Source organism: Osmerus eperlanus, chromosome 11 (genome assembly GCF_963692335.1).
Source record: "Osmerus eperlanus chromosome 11, fOsmEpe2.1, whole genome shotgun sequence".
In the NCBI taxonomy this organism is placed as follows: Eukaryota; Metazoa; Chordata; class Actinopteri; order Osmeriformes; family Osmeridae; genus Osmerus; species Osmerus eperlanus.
Window position 1 is genome coordinate 5,406,246 of NC_085028.1, and position 15,494 is coordinate 5,421,739.

At 45.0% G+C, this 15,494-nt stretch overlaps 3 protein-coding genes across 8 annotated transcripts in view; 2 read left to right on the forward strand and 1 right to left on the reverse strand.

Annotated features, from left to right (window-relative positions):
* sphkap (SPHK1 interactor, AKAP domain containing) overlaps positions 1 to 4,034 on the forward strand; it is a 55,507-nt gene extending 51,473 nt beyond the window's left edge. For 5 of the 6 annotated variants that reach the window (XM_062473004.1, XM_062473006.1, XM_062473007.1 and 2 more), the window contains 5 exons: positions 465 to 620; positions 1,415 to 1,498; positions 1,598 to 1,647; positions 2,649 to 2,833; positions 2,936 to 4,034. In XM_062473004.1, the coding sequence (XP_062328988.1) occupies positions 465 to 620; positions 1,415 to 1,498; positions 1,598 to 1,647; positions 2,649 to 2,833; positions 2,936 to 3,085 (625 nt within the window). In that variant the 3' untranslated portion in view covers positions 3,086 to 4,034. The remainder of the gene's footprint in view (positions 1 to 464; positions 621 to 1,414; positions 1,499 to 1,597; positions 1,648 to 2,648; positions 2,834 to 2,935) is intronic. The other variant, XM_062473009.1, reaches the window with a different exon arrangement.
* Position 4,035: 1 nt separating this feature from the next.
* daw1 (dynein assembly factor with WDR repeat domains 1) lies at positions 4,036 to 10,172 on the reverse strand. Its single transcript, XM_062473012.1, has 13 exons — positions 10,092 to 10,172; positions 9,493 to 9,565; positions 9,182 to 9,326; positions 8,807 to 8,865; positions 8,550 to 8,672; positions 8,349 to 8,448; positions 7,655 to 7,762; positions 6,736 to 6,842; positions 6,520 to 6,622; positions 6,101 to 6,215; positions 5,913 to 5,989; positions 4,520 to 4,682; positions 4,036 to 4,373 (listed from the first exon to the last, which is right to left on the reverse strand). The coding sequence occupies exons 1-13, from the start codon at positions 10,129 to 10,131 to the stop codon at positions 4,339 to 4,341; spliced, it is 1,248 nt and encodes a 415-aa protein (XP_062328996.1). The 5' UTR covers positions 10,132 to 10,172; the 3' UTR covers positions 4,036 to 4,338.
* A 589-nt stretch (positions 10,173 to 10,761) lies between these two features.
* On the forward strand, positions 10,762 to 13,850 carry slc19a3b (solute carrier family 19 member 3b). Its single transcript, XM_062473152.1, has 5 exons — positions 10,762 to 10,985; positions 11,734 to 12,517; positions 13,010 to 13,202; positions 13,337 to 13,478; positions 13,625 to 13,850. Exons 1-5 carry the CDS (start codon positions 10,836 to 10,838, stop codon positions 13,784 to 13,786), a joined length of 1,431 nt encoding a protein of 476 aa, XP_062329136.1. The 5' UTR covers positions 10,762 to 10,835; the 3' UTR covers positions 13,787 to 13,850.
* The last annotated feature ends 1,644 nt before the right edge of the window (positions 13,851 to 15,494 follow it).

Here is a 15,494-nt window from a genome sequence, read left to right on the forward strand (position 1 = left end):
GCTGAAGGGGCCTGCTGAGTTTGCTGCATTTTCAATTAATACTTAATAAACTTAATTAGGGTACAAAGCACGTGCACATGTGCCAGTCCCGGGTAAAAACACCTCCTTCATCCACAAGCCCACCCACGTCCCTACCCCCTCCTGAGGAGCTCCGAGAAATTCTGCCTCAGTTATCTACATATGAAGTTAATTAGAGGGAGAGTGCGACAACATACTGTAGCCTGCCAAAAAAGTTTGCTTTGCTAAACTTAGGGCCCAACCAGCACAACACATTGTGTATGTTATGTGGTTAACAGTGGTCATTCTTGATATGAATATTGGAGCAAAACGACTTATTTTAAAACAAAAATAAACCATGTGTTGCCCTATCTGCTCCTTCACACCTGTCCCTCATCCACACAGCCAGTAACCGGAGCCTGGGCTTGGTGTGGTGGGTGACCTTTTGGTTTGCTCTCCCCATGCAGCAGTGAAAGAGACAGGGCAGCGGGGGATGCCGCAGGGGAGCGTAACAAGCGCTCCCTGAGTGCTAGTAGTGAGGAGAGCACAGGAAGCTGGTCCCACATCGCCCCTGACGACGACCCCCACGAGGAGAACAGTAGTTTTATCCAACTGAGCGAGGGGTCAGTAACCGCTGCTCTGTCCTGTCCAATCACCAACGCTCCTAGTGCTGCTTACTCTCCCTGCTCTCATTGGCCCATCGTTGCTCATGCTGTCGTGTGCCAGTCCGAGGCGACAATCCCAGAGGGCTGTCTCCCGGGTTAGACCCAGCTAGACGAGCCCGCACAGCTGTGACCTCATACAGCCCTCTCTCATCAAAGTCAACATAATATTGACGTCAACATTTGCTTCACTTAACCCCCATCGCTTACACCATACTGACACACAGCTCAGACACATCCTGGAATAGACCACTCATGAAACTAGAAGAAGAATATGGAGAGTGCATGTAGTGGACTGTAAGCGTTAGTGTGACATTTGTAGAAGACAACAGAAGGTGTGTGTGGCTTTTGCTTGGCAGTGACGACCTGCCTGCTTGCTGCTTAACATGCCGCTGTGCAGCAGATGTCAACACTCGGCCCTCGTGACTTCACCTTATCTTTACTTCCACCTCATCTCTGATCAACCGCACACTCGTGACACACGGCCTAGTCGCCCACTCTGCCCACCTGCTTCTTCCTTCCCGACTCCCTCCTTCTGACAAATATCCCCATTCTCATCTCCGGCAAGGGCCTCTTGCCAGTCTGCCCCCACAATGCCAGCACCCTCGCTCAGCTGCAGCTGCTATTTATATGTTAATCACCACTTAATGAACATGGCCTGCATCACTGCAGCTCCTTATTGGTCCCTTCACAAGCCAGTGATTATGTCGCATGTCGAGAAAAAAGATATGAAGTGTCCTCTGTTTGGATTTCAGGAACGGAAACAGCAGTGCCTCCAGTCTCGGGTTAGGAGACCTGGAGACTTTCCCTGACATGCCCAACCAAAGCTCATTAGGAAGGTAACTGACTAATCCTGCCTCTGAACCGGATAGAGCCTGCCCACATTCACTTCACTGTTACTGGAAGTGTCTTCTCCTAATTCTGCTTTGTTCCCATAGTGAGGAGGCCGAGAAGGCTCAGCTGTCAGAGACCAAGGAGAATGTTGACGGTGAGTCCACTTAGTTACATTCTGTCCTCATTTAATGAGGCCACCCGCTAGTTAACTCAATAATAACATCTTCCCAAGTCATTTTTCTCATGTACTTATTTAAGCATGTAATTTAGGCTCTGGAGGTGGTAGTGATGCTAGACGTAAGCTATATGGCCAGTTGTCTGTGGACAGCGCTCAGTATACAGATAGCAGCTTGTTGAACCTCTCATCCCACTTGATGTCTTTAACTGCCTTCACTTTTCTGAGAAGGCTTTTCAATAGACGTTGGAACACTGATGCGGTATTTGCTTGCATTCAGTCACAAGAGCAATTAGGGAGGTTGATCCAGGGTTATTAGACCTGGCTTGCAGATGGCATTAGAATTCATCCCCCATGTGTTTGATGGTGTTTAGGTCAGTGATCTGTGCAGGCCAGTCAAGTTTTTTGCCACAAACCAACAAAACAGTTTTGTCTGTCAGGCCATTATCAAGCTGAAAAAGGAAAGGGCTTTCCCGAAATAGTTGCCATAAAGTTTGAAGCACAAACATGTCTAGAATGTATGCTTTGGCATGGATATTTCCAGCAGTAGAACGAAAGGCTCTGGCATGAATATTTCCAGCAGTAGAACGAACCTTGAAAAACAGCCCCAATTGTTAATTGGCTTGAGAAGGACCCATGCACAAAGCGATACAGAGATGTTTTGTCCAGTTCTGACTGGCCTGCACTAGCCCTGACCTAAACACCATCACACCCATTTGGGTTCAATTCTAATGCCATCTGCAAGCCAGATCTAATCACCCAACATCAGTGCCCAACCTCCTAAAAGCTCTTGTGGCTTAATGGGTGCAAATTCCCCCAGACCCAAACCTTGTGGACAGCCTTCCCAGAAGAGAGGCAGCTGGGGTGCAACTCGCTATAAATACCCACGGTTTTGGAATGGGATGTCCAACAAGCTCGTATGATGGTCAGATGTCCACATACATTTGGCCATACAGTATGTACATGGTGTGTTCTGGCAGAGGGAATCTCAGTCCGCACCGTAAGGGCCAGCTGCAGCCAGCGGGAGCTGCTGGTGGTGAACTGGGAGCTAAATCCTGAGTGCGTGGACCCAGAGTTACGACTGGTGCTCCAGTGGATTGCTGCGTCAGAGTTGGGCCTCCAGGCCCTTTATTTCCGGTGGTCCAGAGAGATGATCACAGCCAAGGTACATTCAGTTAGTCGGCCCATTGTCATTAGTACACCTTTTTTTGTGTGTGTTTGTGTGTTTGTGTTTTTTTGGTGCAACCATTTCCCTGTGCTGTTTCAGTTCCAGAGGGTGCTCCAGCACGTGTCCAGGAAGGCTTGGAGAATTGCTGATCTCTTTGGAGCTGTTGTTCAATTCTGCCAGCTCCCCCAAGAAGACAATACGGGAGAAGCTCTCTCCAGCCTCTTTGACTGGCTGCTGGAGAACCACTAGGCTGTCCTAGCATGTTCTCTCTCTCACACATACACACACACACACACATATTCCTGCTGTGTGCACCTGCCCACAACCCCTAGTGTAAAGCTCCCTTAGGATTCCTCCGCTGCATCCCCGAGAACCCTCCCCTTCTCTGTCCTCTACTAGACCCGGGAGAAAGCCTCTCTATTGAACTGCTGTTAACCAACTAGTCTCCCTCATGCTCAGATCAGCATGTTTCACTCTCTGCACATCCCTTGTGAGATTAGCCCTAGAAAAAAAACAAGCATCAGGTGGGATGTAACTTTGTAGTGAAAGTAAACCTCAGAGATTCTATCTAGCCTGCTGCTTTTTACAGCCAAATATGTATTTATTCTATATTACTGAACACCAATGCAAGTGTTTTTTTATCTCTTCCACTGAAGTACCAGGCAATGTAACAATATGCTCCCCATTTCCCATCCCTCCCTTTAAAGACACACTCATGTACACAGTTGAACAGCTACCATGGTACAAGCCTGCAAGTAAATGTAGATCTGCCTATAAATCCACCACTTCTACAGACAGATACAGATGTGCACTTCACTTAAAAAAACAGCTCAAATGTCCATATAGTTGATGTTTACATTGGCGACATGTCCACTTTGGTTGTGACCCTGAAATTGAACTATAAGTATGTTATTTGTTGTTCATGTTCTTTGAATTTTGTTCTTTAGCATAGCTGTAAATAGTGAATATTCTGAACTGCACCTTGGGTAAAAGACTCACCGCAAAATATTATCATTCAGTTTTTGTAACTACAGAAAGACAGAGGTATATCAAGGTTTGTAATGTCCAGTTGGTGTGTGACACTGGTTTCTGCGTAGTGGTACTGTGTTTAATCAACATTAAAAGCACACGATTCAACTGTCAACTCTGTTGCTGTAGAACTGAATGTATCTTTTCAAACCAATAAATGTATGTGATCTGAAAAGGAAGTCTTTATTGTTTGAAACAGCGTGGAAAGAACTCAGAACATACAAAGGAACACTGATTAACATAATTCATGTCAACATAATAAACTCACAGTCTAAACCATCTCATTTGTGACAGTGCGGACGTTCCTCACCACAGCGGCCTTCTGGTGTGCACAACATGCAGCTGTTTGAGATCAGGCAGAGAAGGGCAGTGGGATCAAGTCTACTAGAACATACCCAACAGCAACTACAGTTCAGGGGTCAAGGCCCATCCTGGGGACAGGGAATGCCGTGAACTACTTCCTGTTCTTTGGGTCAACGCCAGATCCGACACGTATTATCCTTACTGCCTGCAGAGAAGAAGAGAGCAGACAAGGTAGTTTCACACGCTGTACACTTGTCCATGTCCACGTCATTGGAGGTTTGTGACTGTGTGAGCTGTGGCCAGAGCCACATGGGTGCTGGCAGCTGTGCTGTGGATGCATCTGCGGGTCACCTGTAATGATGGTGTCTCCCTCATAGTTAAAGGCCGAGGAGAAGATCTCGTCTGTGTGTCCCTCCAGGACCTGCAGACAGACACCAGTCTGCGAGTCCCACAGACGAGCCGTCTTATCTGCGCTGGCCGTCAGGATCCTAGTGCCCTGGGGGTTAAAGCAGATCTGCACAGGCAAGAGAAATTAGGGTTCAATTCAACACGTGATGTGTGCTATCACCAGAGAGAGACGATAATAATAAGTACTGATTATGGACAGCAGAGACTCTAAGAACTGCAACATGAGGGAGGGGATCTAGCGTGGTGCACTTTTATTAGCATCATTATATTCTTAAACGATGATCTGCTTAAAAGGCCCTACTGAACAGCTTGTGATGACACACAAATTCAGTCTGCCCTCTGCTGTGGCTACCTGTAAAGTGTGTGTGTGTGTGTGTGAGGGGGGGGGGGGGTTGAGAGTGTGTCTGTGTGGGGAGAGGATGCTAACATTGGTAAGTGGAAAAAGGGTGATTGGGCGATTGTTATAGTTCTATCTGGGGAGCCACTACAAACGACAGTGTGGTCTAATCACTGCTTCATAGGGTTTGCAGTGCAGAGTTGACTTGGACCTGGTGATACATGGTGAGGTGAATAACAGGCGGAGGAAGAGAGGGAGGAAGACGGGGATGGATGCTAACAGGGGAAGGTAATGGAAAGTGAAAACAGGGACAGGCCAGGAGTGAGACTGAGGCAGAAATACTGGGGACAGCATGAAAGAACATTTCCAGAATGGTTAAAAGATGGGCGGGAGAGAAGTTGTCCTGTTAGAGAGAGATTAGTGTCATAATCCTCTGAAATCATCCTCCATCCAGTCTATTACTGGCTGCCTGATGCTTCTCAGTAAACACACACAACTCCTCATCCATAGCAACCCACTGAGCCACACACACACACAAGGTCGCATGCACACACACACACACACACACACCAAAAGAGGGAGCAAATAGGCAAGCTGCCACAGGGGAATACGGTTTGATAGGATCACGCACATTAAAGTGCAAGGTCACAGCTGAGTGGCGTTCAACACCATCCAAGGTCAGGCTGTTTCCTCGCTGCCATGGCTAATGTAGTTACACACTCAGATGATCACCACCACAGGAATAAGAGAAGTCATATAACAAGACTGGTGTGAAGCCTACAGATAAACGACAGCAGCTAATTTGTCTTTTACACCAGGACACTAGAAGGTGTGTGGTCTGAGGATTGGTCTGCATTCGGCAGAGCAATTCACGTGATGCAAAAGACAATGTGGTTACTCAGATGTAGAATAGACTGGAATATATATATATATATATATATATATATATAATAAATGATAATAATAAATACAAAATACTCAATGCTGTACGTTGCTCACCTTGGAGATTTCCCCTTCATGACCTTCCAACTTCACCATGCACTTGTTGCTGGAAGCGTTGTACACCCTGGCTGTGCCTAGGACCAGAGCAGAGGCCTGTCACCATCCAGTACAGCTGGCTCTTGCACAGGAAGAGAGGGGTCTACAGTGTGTACAGCATGTTCTGTAGGTCATGAAACCAGTCTCACCATCGGCAGAGGCGGTGGCTATGAGATGACCGGTGTAATCGAAACAAACGTCCAGCACCTCGTCCTCATGGCCAGCGAGAGAGCCCACACACTTCCCACTTGCTACTTCCCACACCTGCAACCACACACACAGACCCACATACACACACACACACACGGGGGCTCGATAAATGACACTATCAAGAACCAAGACTCTACCAGGCCACCTAATCCTGCTTTCCGTCTCCCAAGATCCTGTGCATGGAACGCACTGATACAAACACTTTATGTAAGCATGATTATAATTAGCGGATTAAAGGTTTCTACATATTTCTTATTATATGATGAAGAGCATAGAAGGTATCTTTTCTGCGGATCGAGGGAGATCATAGAGCAGAGAGAGAAGACATGCAGAGGAGAGACGTGAAGAGAGAGCCCACCTTGCAGCTCTTATCCATGGAGCCTGTGATGACAAGTGAGCAGTCCCAGTTAAACTGCACACTGCTGATCTCGCCTCGGTGCCCAATCAGTGTGTGTATGAGCCTGATAAAAAAAGAGAGCATCAAATCTGAGCAAAATCGATGGCATACTTGGTATCATAGAAGTGAATTAAGTAGACACACACACACACACACACACAACATGTTGAACCTCACCTCCCAGAGAAAGTATCCCATAGAGAGACAGTGTGGTCAAAAGAACCAGTGACTAGCTGGTCACCCACTGTGTTAAATGCCAAGGAGATGATTTCTGCTGAATGACCCTGATAAAAAAGAACAGATCTTTAGACTATGTGGAAGAGATAGAGAGTAACCATTAGTTGTAGCATGTAATTGCAGGGTTCACCGAGAAACATTTAAATGCGAAACATCTGATTCCTAGAAAATGCGTTCGATAGTACTTAGCTAACTACTACTACTTAGTACTATAGACCAGTACCAACATAATGTATAATGTACAGGATTAGGTGCCACCTAATCCTGCTTTCCGTCTCCCAAGATCCTGTCCATGGAACGCACTGATACAAACACCTTATGTAAGCATGATTATAATTTGCGGATTAAATTGCAGGGTTCACCGAGAAACATTTAAATGCGAAACATCTGATTCCTAGAAAATGCGTTCGATAGTACTTAGCTAACTACTACTACTTAGTACTATAGACCAGTACCAACATAATGTACTCCAATTTGTTTTTAGGAATACCATTATGTAAAAATAGAATCTAATTTCACAATGTTCTGGTTTGAGTACAAACATGTGTTGGGAACAGCTTGAATGAGCAGAGATGTATATGGGCCCTTTTTGGATCACACAATCACATAGTGTTCCCATGTGCAGAGAGACATCAAAGCTGACCTCTCTATCAAGTAGCTGTAAAGAGTCTGATTACCTAATTACAGAAGAACAGCTGAGCTCTCAGATGAGACTACATACGCAAGAGCTACTGTACAGCGAGGCAAGAATAAGTCATGGATATATACACACGTGTAATAAATGAATGAATGAAGTATATAGAAGATGGGTACAGCTAAATGCTCCAAGTAGATGGGGCTGAAGGCTGTTGTGACTCACAGTGAGGGAGGCCACCTCCTCCCCAGTCTGGACATCCCACAGCTTGGCAGTGCTGTCCATGCTGCCAGTGGCAACCAGAGTACTTTGAGGGTTAAACGCCAAGCACACCTAGTGTGGGAGAAATCACTAGATCAGCTATCGCATCATGATAGCATCGTATTCCTATTATTATCATTATTATGCCATAATATGTGTGCCTACTTTAACCTATATTCTGTACTGATGTCAGTCAAAGGTCTTTGATCTGCCTGATGTGGTATATGCCTGTCTGTAATGAACATCTGTTGGCTGAATGTTATCTTTTGAGTTTCCCCATTCGCTATACCATCCTCTGACCTTCATGCCTCGGGGTGAAACTTTATTACTATCACCGTGTGTTTGATCTGGTCATTATTCTTTTGCAAGTGTTTAGAGCAGGGTTCTCCAATCCTGGTCCTCGAGGGCTGCTGTCCTGCATGTTTTAGATGTTTCCCTGCTCCAGCACTCCTGTTCCAAATTAATGGGTTATCAAGCTCTGTGGAAGCCGGGTAATGACCATTCATTTGAAGCAGGTGTGCTGGAGCAGGGAAACATCTCAAACACGCAGGACAGCGGCCCACGACGACCAGGATTGGAGAACCCTGGTTTAGAGACTCTCATCATATCATTTTACTTATTTCAACCCTCGTTACTAAATCAAGAATGCCAGACATACTATTTCCGCCGTGTGTCCTCGGAAGGTATGGAAACATTTGCCGGTCTCAGCACTCCACAGCTTGCAAGTCTTATCAAAGGAACCAGTGGCAATCTTGTCTCTTATTCGTAGGAGGAAGAAAAAAATAAGCAGGTTATGATCCCTGAAACAGGAACCAAAATGGGGAAGGCCCGGAAAGGGGGAGGGGGGGGGGGGGGTTACCCATAGGGATTGTTGAATGCGATGGCATAGACCACGTTCCTGTGTCCCTCCAGCGTCTGCAACTCCTCCCCTGATGCTGTGTCCCATATCCTACACGTCCTGTCATAGCTGCCAGTTATAAAGCTTCAGTAAGAGAGAAAGGGGGGAAAATTAGAGAAAAATGGGGAGGGGGGGGAGGGGGCAGTTAATGTTTACACCCAGTAGGCATGCCTTTCAGGGACTGTAGGATGCAAAGGTGCGGAGCTCCATACACTCACCTCGACCCTGATTTATTAAAAGCAACGTTTGTCAGAGGCAGTATGTGAGCTTGCAGAGCCTGCAGAACACAACAAACAAAGAGAGGAACAGAAAAACTGAGGCCATATACTTAGCTGAGTTCATTACAATAACATTTTACAAAATTGTCTGAGAAGTAATTATATAGCTAGGCTACATGACTTGTAGTTCCAATGTGTTATAGACTTGCTATTTTACCAATTGCTGCCATCTAGTGGTACAAACTACAAGTTGGCTTCAGTCAGTAACAACAAGGGCAGAGGTACTGTATGTTCAGTGTATCAAGACTGTGTCCTCTGCTACATATACTGTACATTACTTGTGTTTAGAGTAACAAGGAATGTGTCCCAGCTGACCTTGAACAGATAGAACCTGCGGTTGTCTTGCTGGCCCAGCTTCTCCTGCAGTCGGACAATCAGAAGCTTTAACTGATCAACACGGGATGGTGTGATCAGTGGCTCTGACTGCATTATTTTTGCAATTAATTCATCTGTGTCAGTTCTGGAAGAGATGTTGCACAATTAAGCTTAAGAGTCATAAGTCGCAATAGCATAAGCTTAATTGGTTTCTTCTATGACATAGAAGAAATCAATTCGTTTGATCTGAGAAAGTATAATATTCTCCTAACCTAACATAAAATATTATTAGTAGGCTACATTTTACTTACTCAGGACACAAATCAAGGAGGTCAATCGATTTGGTCCTCAGCTCTCCTCGTTTTTCATATTCCAAGATGATACCTTGCGTAAAGAAAACAATGCAGAGTTGAATTTAGATAACGTAGGGAAATATTTGTTTTAAATATAGCTGCTTTATGCAAACACTAAATTTTATATTAGCAAGCCAGCTAATACTGCAGTGCTTGTTTGCCAAATTATCTGTCTTTCTGTTTTACCCAAATCTGTGACTGAATCCTGATGACCTGTCTGCAGTTTCAAGGAGAAGTCAAAGTGTCACACATTCAATATTGTGTCCAATCGATCTCTAAAACAAGCACCTGTCTTTGCATAATTATGTTAATTTTAAGATATCAACTAGTGCTACACTATTTACTGGTAAATAGCTCCCCTGTAGGCCTACTTGCTAGAACGTACTGTAACCCCCGGTTTGATCGCACTGATCGGCAACATGCAACGAATCAGCCAGAATAAGCCGAACGCGTTAGATAGCTGCATTTGCCCAAATACCCTAATATATTCATGCATCGGCGTTTGACAGTAATGTTGTAGGTTGCTAGAACAGCAATCAGACATTACTAAGCATTACCTGGTGGATAATATCTGATAAGGAATCTTTTGAGTTTCATTTTGCAGTCCACACATCTCGTTACAAGTTTACAACAAACCGTTTCTATGGTGACAAGTAGGCTACAAACACGCATGCGTATATTCGGCAGGCACATTCACCTCGGTCATATTAATTAACAAATTATAGTGTTTTGTTTCATGAAGCCAGAAATGTTCTGTTTTCGCTTGTAAGTTAAGAATGTTGGGATAAAACAAAAATTTAATAAAAATAAAAGTAAAAGTAAATTAAATTAGTGTGTTTAAACTGATTTAAGCTTTTCTGATCATTATTGCTTTCATAAGAGATCAAAGTCTCTCACATAACGCAGATAAGAAATCTCCGTGACAGACCACTTCACTTGTAACTTATTACAAATGTTATCCCAATCACAAAGTACGCAAGTATCTCAAATCCAGCGTTGTACCTTTTTAGCCTAAGATAAGGATTCTCCTTCTACAAAACTAATGATTAAGCTCATGGCAGGAATGCTTCTGCAGCATCATGTTTCATTTATTGCTGCCAATTGAGTTTACTACATACACTGACCCAACTGGATGTGGACAGTGTACTGGGACAGCACTGCCAAGAACACCAACCAGTAGCACATGAGGGACTGGAGTTACCTGGACAGGTTCATATTCATGTCAACACCAGTGTGTTGAAGCCAGAATCTAGCGTTGTACCTTTTTCCTGGAACCTTTACATAATCCAGAGGAGAGCAGGATGAATTTATTGACCAAGCTGAAGTACTCTGGCTGGGTCTATCCAACAGCCATCCTCTCTCTGTACGGGTTTTTTGCCAATTGCAGACCAGCAGAGCCATTCCTGACGCCATACATGATTGGGCCGTACAAGAACATCTCTGAGGATGCGGTAAGAAACATGCACGTACACACTGTGTATGCATATACAGTAGGTTTTTCAATAAATATATAGGCCTATTGCCCAAATAACAAAAATTATGCCCTTTGATCTAATGTAAGTGTGTGTGTGTGTGTGTGTGTGTGTGTGTGTGTGTGTGTGTGTGTGGGGGGGGGGTGGGGGTAAACTGGCTAGTGTATAGAAATCAAACAAATATGCTGGAATAGCAGTTATTTGACTTTATGGGTTAAATCAGAGCATGAATGGTCTCATTGAAGTTAAATGAAATAGATATATAAAATAACATTGCAAATTAATGTAATCAATTACAAGGAAAACATGTTAAGGTTTAAATATTACCTACTTGACCATGATTATTGTAAAGCGAAGAGAGAAAGAGTAAGAAGAGAGCACTGAGAAGACAAGCTGAGAAGGAAACCTACAGAACAATGTTCCATTTGCCCTTATACCCAACTATTATCTGTGAGAACAACCAATCAGACTACATCTTGAAACCTTACTTATCAACATATGACTACCAATGCACCAGCAGTAGTAGGTCACACAATGAGGTGAGACCCATCAAGCAAACTTCAAGCAGACTTCATACAGAACCTCCAGTCTTCAGTATGAGATGTGGAGGGGGGGTGGCTCCCAGTCTACACACCACAAGACACACACACAAAGGTGGCAGAGATTCCATTAGAAATGTTGTTGCATACTGTTTGTAGTAACTGCATTTCCTTTTCCCTTGCAACAGCTGACAAACTACCTGTTTCCTATCTGGACCTATTCCTACCTGGCCGTCCTCTTTCCAGTGTTCCTACTCACGGACTTCCTGAGGTACAAGCCCCTAATCGTGCTGCAGGGCCTCTTCCTGGTCACAAACTATATCTTGCTCTGCTTTGCCCCGGGCCTACTGGCCATGACTGTCCTGCAGTTCAACTATGCTGTGGTGACCTCCACAGACGTGGCATACTTCTCCTACATCTATAGTGTGATCCCGGAAGCTCGGTACCAACGAGCCACAGGCTATCTCCGCAGTGCCATGCTGGCTGGGTCCACTGTCGGGGCCACGCTGGCCCAGCTGCTCGTCTCCCTAGCAGGGGTTGAGTACTTCTATATCAACACTATCACACTGGGGATTCAGAGCATGTCTTTCTTCCTCTCTTTCTGGCTGCCCATGGCCAAGCAGGGCATGTTTTTTAGAGGAAGGAGGCCTGAAATGGGCTCCAAGGATCAGCAAGGGTGGGCGGTGGAGGAGGCCAATGGGGATGTGAGTGGGGCTGGCCCAGAGAACACGCCGGAAGAGGGTGGCTGTTGCAGCTGGTACAACATGGCCTACACTGGCAGGATGCTCTGGAGGAGCTTCAGAGAGTCCTATTCGTCCAAGCGTCTGGTGTACTGGTCCCTGTGGTGGGCTCTGGCCACGGCCGGGTACGGTCAGGTGTTCAACTACATCCAGCTGATGTGGGACCACATTGAGCCGTCCAGCACCTCCTCAATCTACAATGGAGGGGTAGAGGCTATCTGCACACTAGTAGGTAAGACACGTGAGATCGTGTAAAAAGCTACAGCCTAAATAAGTATTAGTATGATAGTATATGACTGGTATAACAGTAATGACTGAGTTTGACCCCAAATATATAACTCAAGCAGTAAGGAAATAGTGGTAAACATACAAATAAAAGCATGTAAAAATGCATACAGAAATAAGTGCAATAGAAGATAAGCCTTAAAAATAACTTTTCAAACCAGCTTTAAAGACATCTATCAACTGGGGTTCCCTTAGATATTCAGACAGAGTTCCACAGTTGAGCAGAGGTCCTCAACCTCCATCAACAGCAGGTCTGTTCTGGGGGTGTGAAGGAGGACACTTGACCTAAGGCGCTGGGAGGGGTTATGGGGTGAGGAGTCACTGTGGTAGGTGGGTGCTTTTAAAAATGACAGGACACAGGCATGTTGATGCACTGACCATCTTGACCAAACCGTTGTACTGCACGACTCTAAACCCCCCCCCCCCCCTTCACCCCCAGGCTCTGCAGCAGCCTTCAGCGTGGGCTACATGAAGGTACCCTGGGACATTTGGGGGGAGCTGGCTCTGGGGATGTTCTCGGCCGTGGGGGCCGGTGCTGTGTTTCTGATGGCCTTCACTAGCAGCATCTGGGCTTGCTACGCTGGCTACATCATCTTCAAGGCTTCCTACATGCTGCTCATCACCATCACTACGTACGTTTCCAGAATTGAGTCAGATAAGAGCTCTGATAAGTTAGTCTTTATTTGCCGGATGTTATAAATGTATTTGCATCATGTAATTGATACTCTCACAAACATTGAGATACTATCATCGTCTCCATGTTCAGGTTTCAGATAGCCTCTAACCTTTCCATGGAGTGCTATGCCTTAACGTTTGGGATCAACACCTTTGCCGCCCTCACACTACAGACAATTATGACGGCTATAGTTGTTGATAAAACAGCTTTGGGGTTAGACATAGTGACACAGGTATGTCAACACTTACTTATAGAATGATGGTAATAATGTGTGAGGTAACCGGGTGACACCTGATGGTGGAGAGTTATCATTACATTACTTACACACAAACCAACTGTGATAAAAAAAGAAGACAATAATTGCATTTCTTTTTGCAGTTTCTTGTCTATGGCAGCTACTATACAGCCATCTCAGTGCTGTTCCTGGTCCGAGGGGCCTATACAGCAGGGGCACACTACTGCAGGCCTGAGCCAGGAGAACACAACCAGGGGAGCAAACAAGAGCCAGAGCTTCAAGATATCTCAAAACACCAGTTCTGAATGAAGAAAACGAATACAGGTTCCTCCTAGTGTGATGTTAACAGCTTTGTATGTCAACATGCTTTAAATAATGCAATGAATGTTAAATGTATGATTAAAAGTGAATATACACAGTTGCATGTAATTGCTTGGATAGCATTTTATTAAAACATACGTAAAAAGATAGGGATTCTCCTTCAACTAAACTAATGATGAAGCTCACGGCAGGAATGCTTCTGCAGCATGTTTCATGTTCATGTTTCATTTAATTACTGACATGTCTCATTCAGAGAAAAGTCATGAGAGACATATTCCTAAAGGAGTTACCTATTTACCCCCACTGTGGTTAGCGTATGCTCCACCTGCTTGGTTATGTCTGACTCATAACAGGACGGGGAGGGCATTGGGAAACAGTACGTGTAACTATACTGTGTCTATTTATGCTTATACCCAGTTGCCTGATTTTCCTGTTGAAAGTGGACCGATAAGTATAACAACAGATCCATTTGGAGTTCCTCTTGCGGCCAACAATGGCACCATGTGGATATGTGGTAAGAGTGCTTGTTATTTCCTGCCAGCCAACTGGTCAGGAACATGTTACCTTGGGTTTATTGTAGGAGCCCTCAGACCTGTAGATGGGTTGCCCCTGCACCCCTTGCCCAAACATTGGTGGCACTGCCACAAGAGAAGTATAATTAATGCAATGCTAAGATCACATCACTTGGATCCAATAGTGCCCAGTCACTTTTCAAAATTTTCAGCTGCCATTCTCATTTAGACATTTACATTTAGTCATTTAGCAGACGCTCTTATCCAGAGTGACGTACAGTAAGTACAGGGACATTCCCCCGAGGCAAGTAGGGTGAAGTGCCTCTCCCAAGGACACAACGTCATTTTTTTTTGCGGGGAATCGAACCGGCAACTTTCTTTTTACTAGCCTGATTCCCTAACCGCTCAGCCATCTGACCCCCATTCTCCCTGTGTGTGGTGTTATCACTGCCTTTGCAGATATTAGGAGCTTAGCAGTAGGGTTGGAGTCCATTGGTAATGAGACAGTCGACGCCTTAACTGCGATTGCTTCTGAGATGAAGGCTATGAGGCAGGTAGGGTTAGGGTTACAGAACCGTATCACAAACATTGAGATACTATCATCGTCTCCATGTTCAGGTTTCAGATAGCCTCTAACCTTTCCATGGAGTGCTATGCCTTAACGTTTGGGATCAACACCTTTGCCGCCCTCACACTACAGACAATTATGACGGCTATAGTTGTTGATAAAACAGCTTTGGGGTTAGACATAGTGACACAGGTATGTCAACACTTACTTATAGAATGATGGTAATAATTTGTGAGGTAACCGGGTGACACCTGATGGTGGAGAGTTATCACTACATTACTTACACACAAACCATCTGTGATTAAAAAAAAGCCTGATTCCCTAACCGCTCAGCCATCTGACCCCCATTCTCCCTGTGTGTGGTGTTATCACTGCCTTTGCAGATATTAGGAGCTTAGCAGTAGGGTTGGAGTCCATTGGTAATGAGACAGTCGACGCCTAAACTGCGATTGCTTCTGAGATGAAGGCTATGAGGCAGGTAGGGTTAGGGTTAGGGCTACAGAACCGTATGGCACTGGATTATCTGTTGTCAGCTCAGGGAGTTACCTGTGCTGTGATAGGTCATGACTGTTGTACTTTTATCTCAGATGAATCTTCTAATATCACAAATAT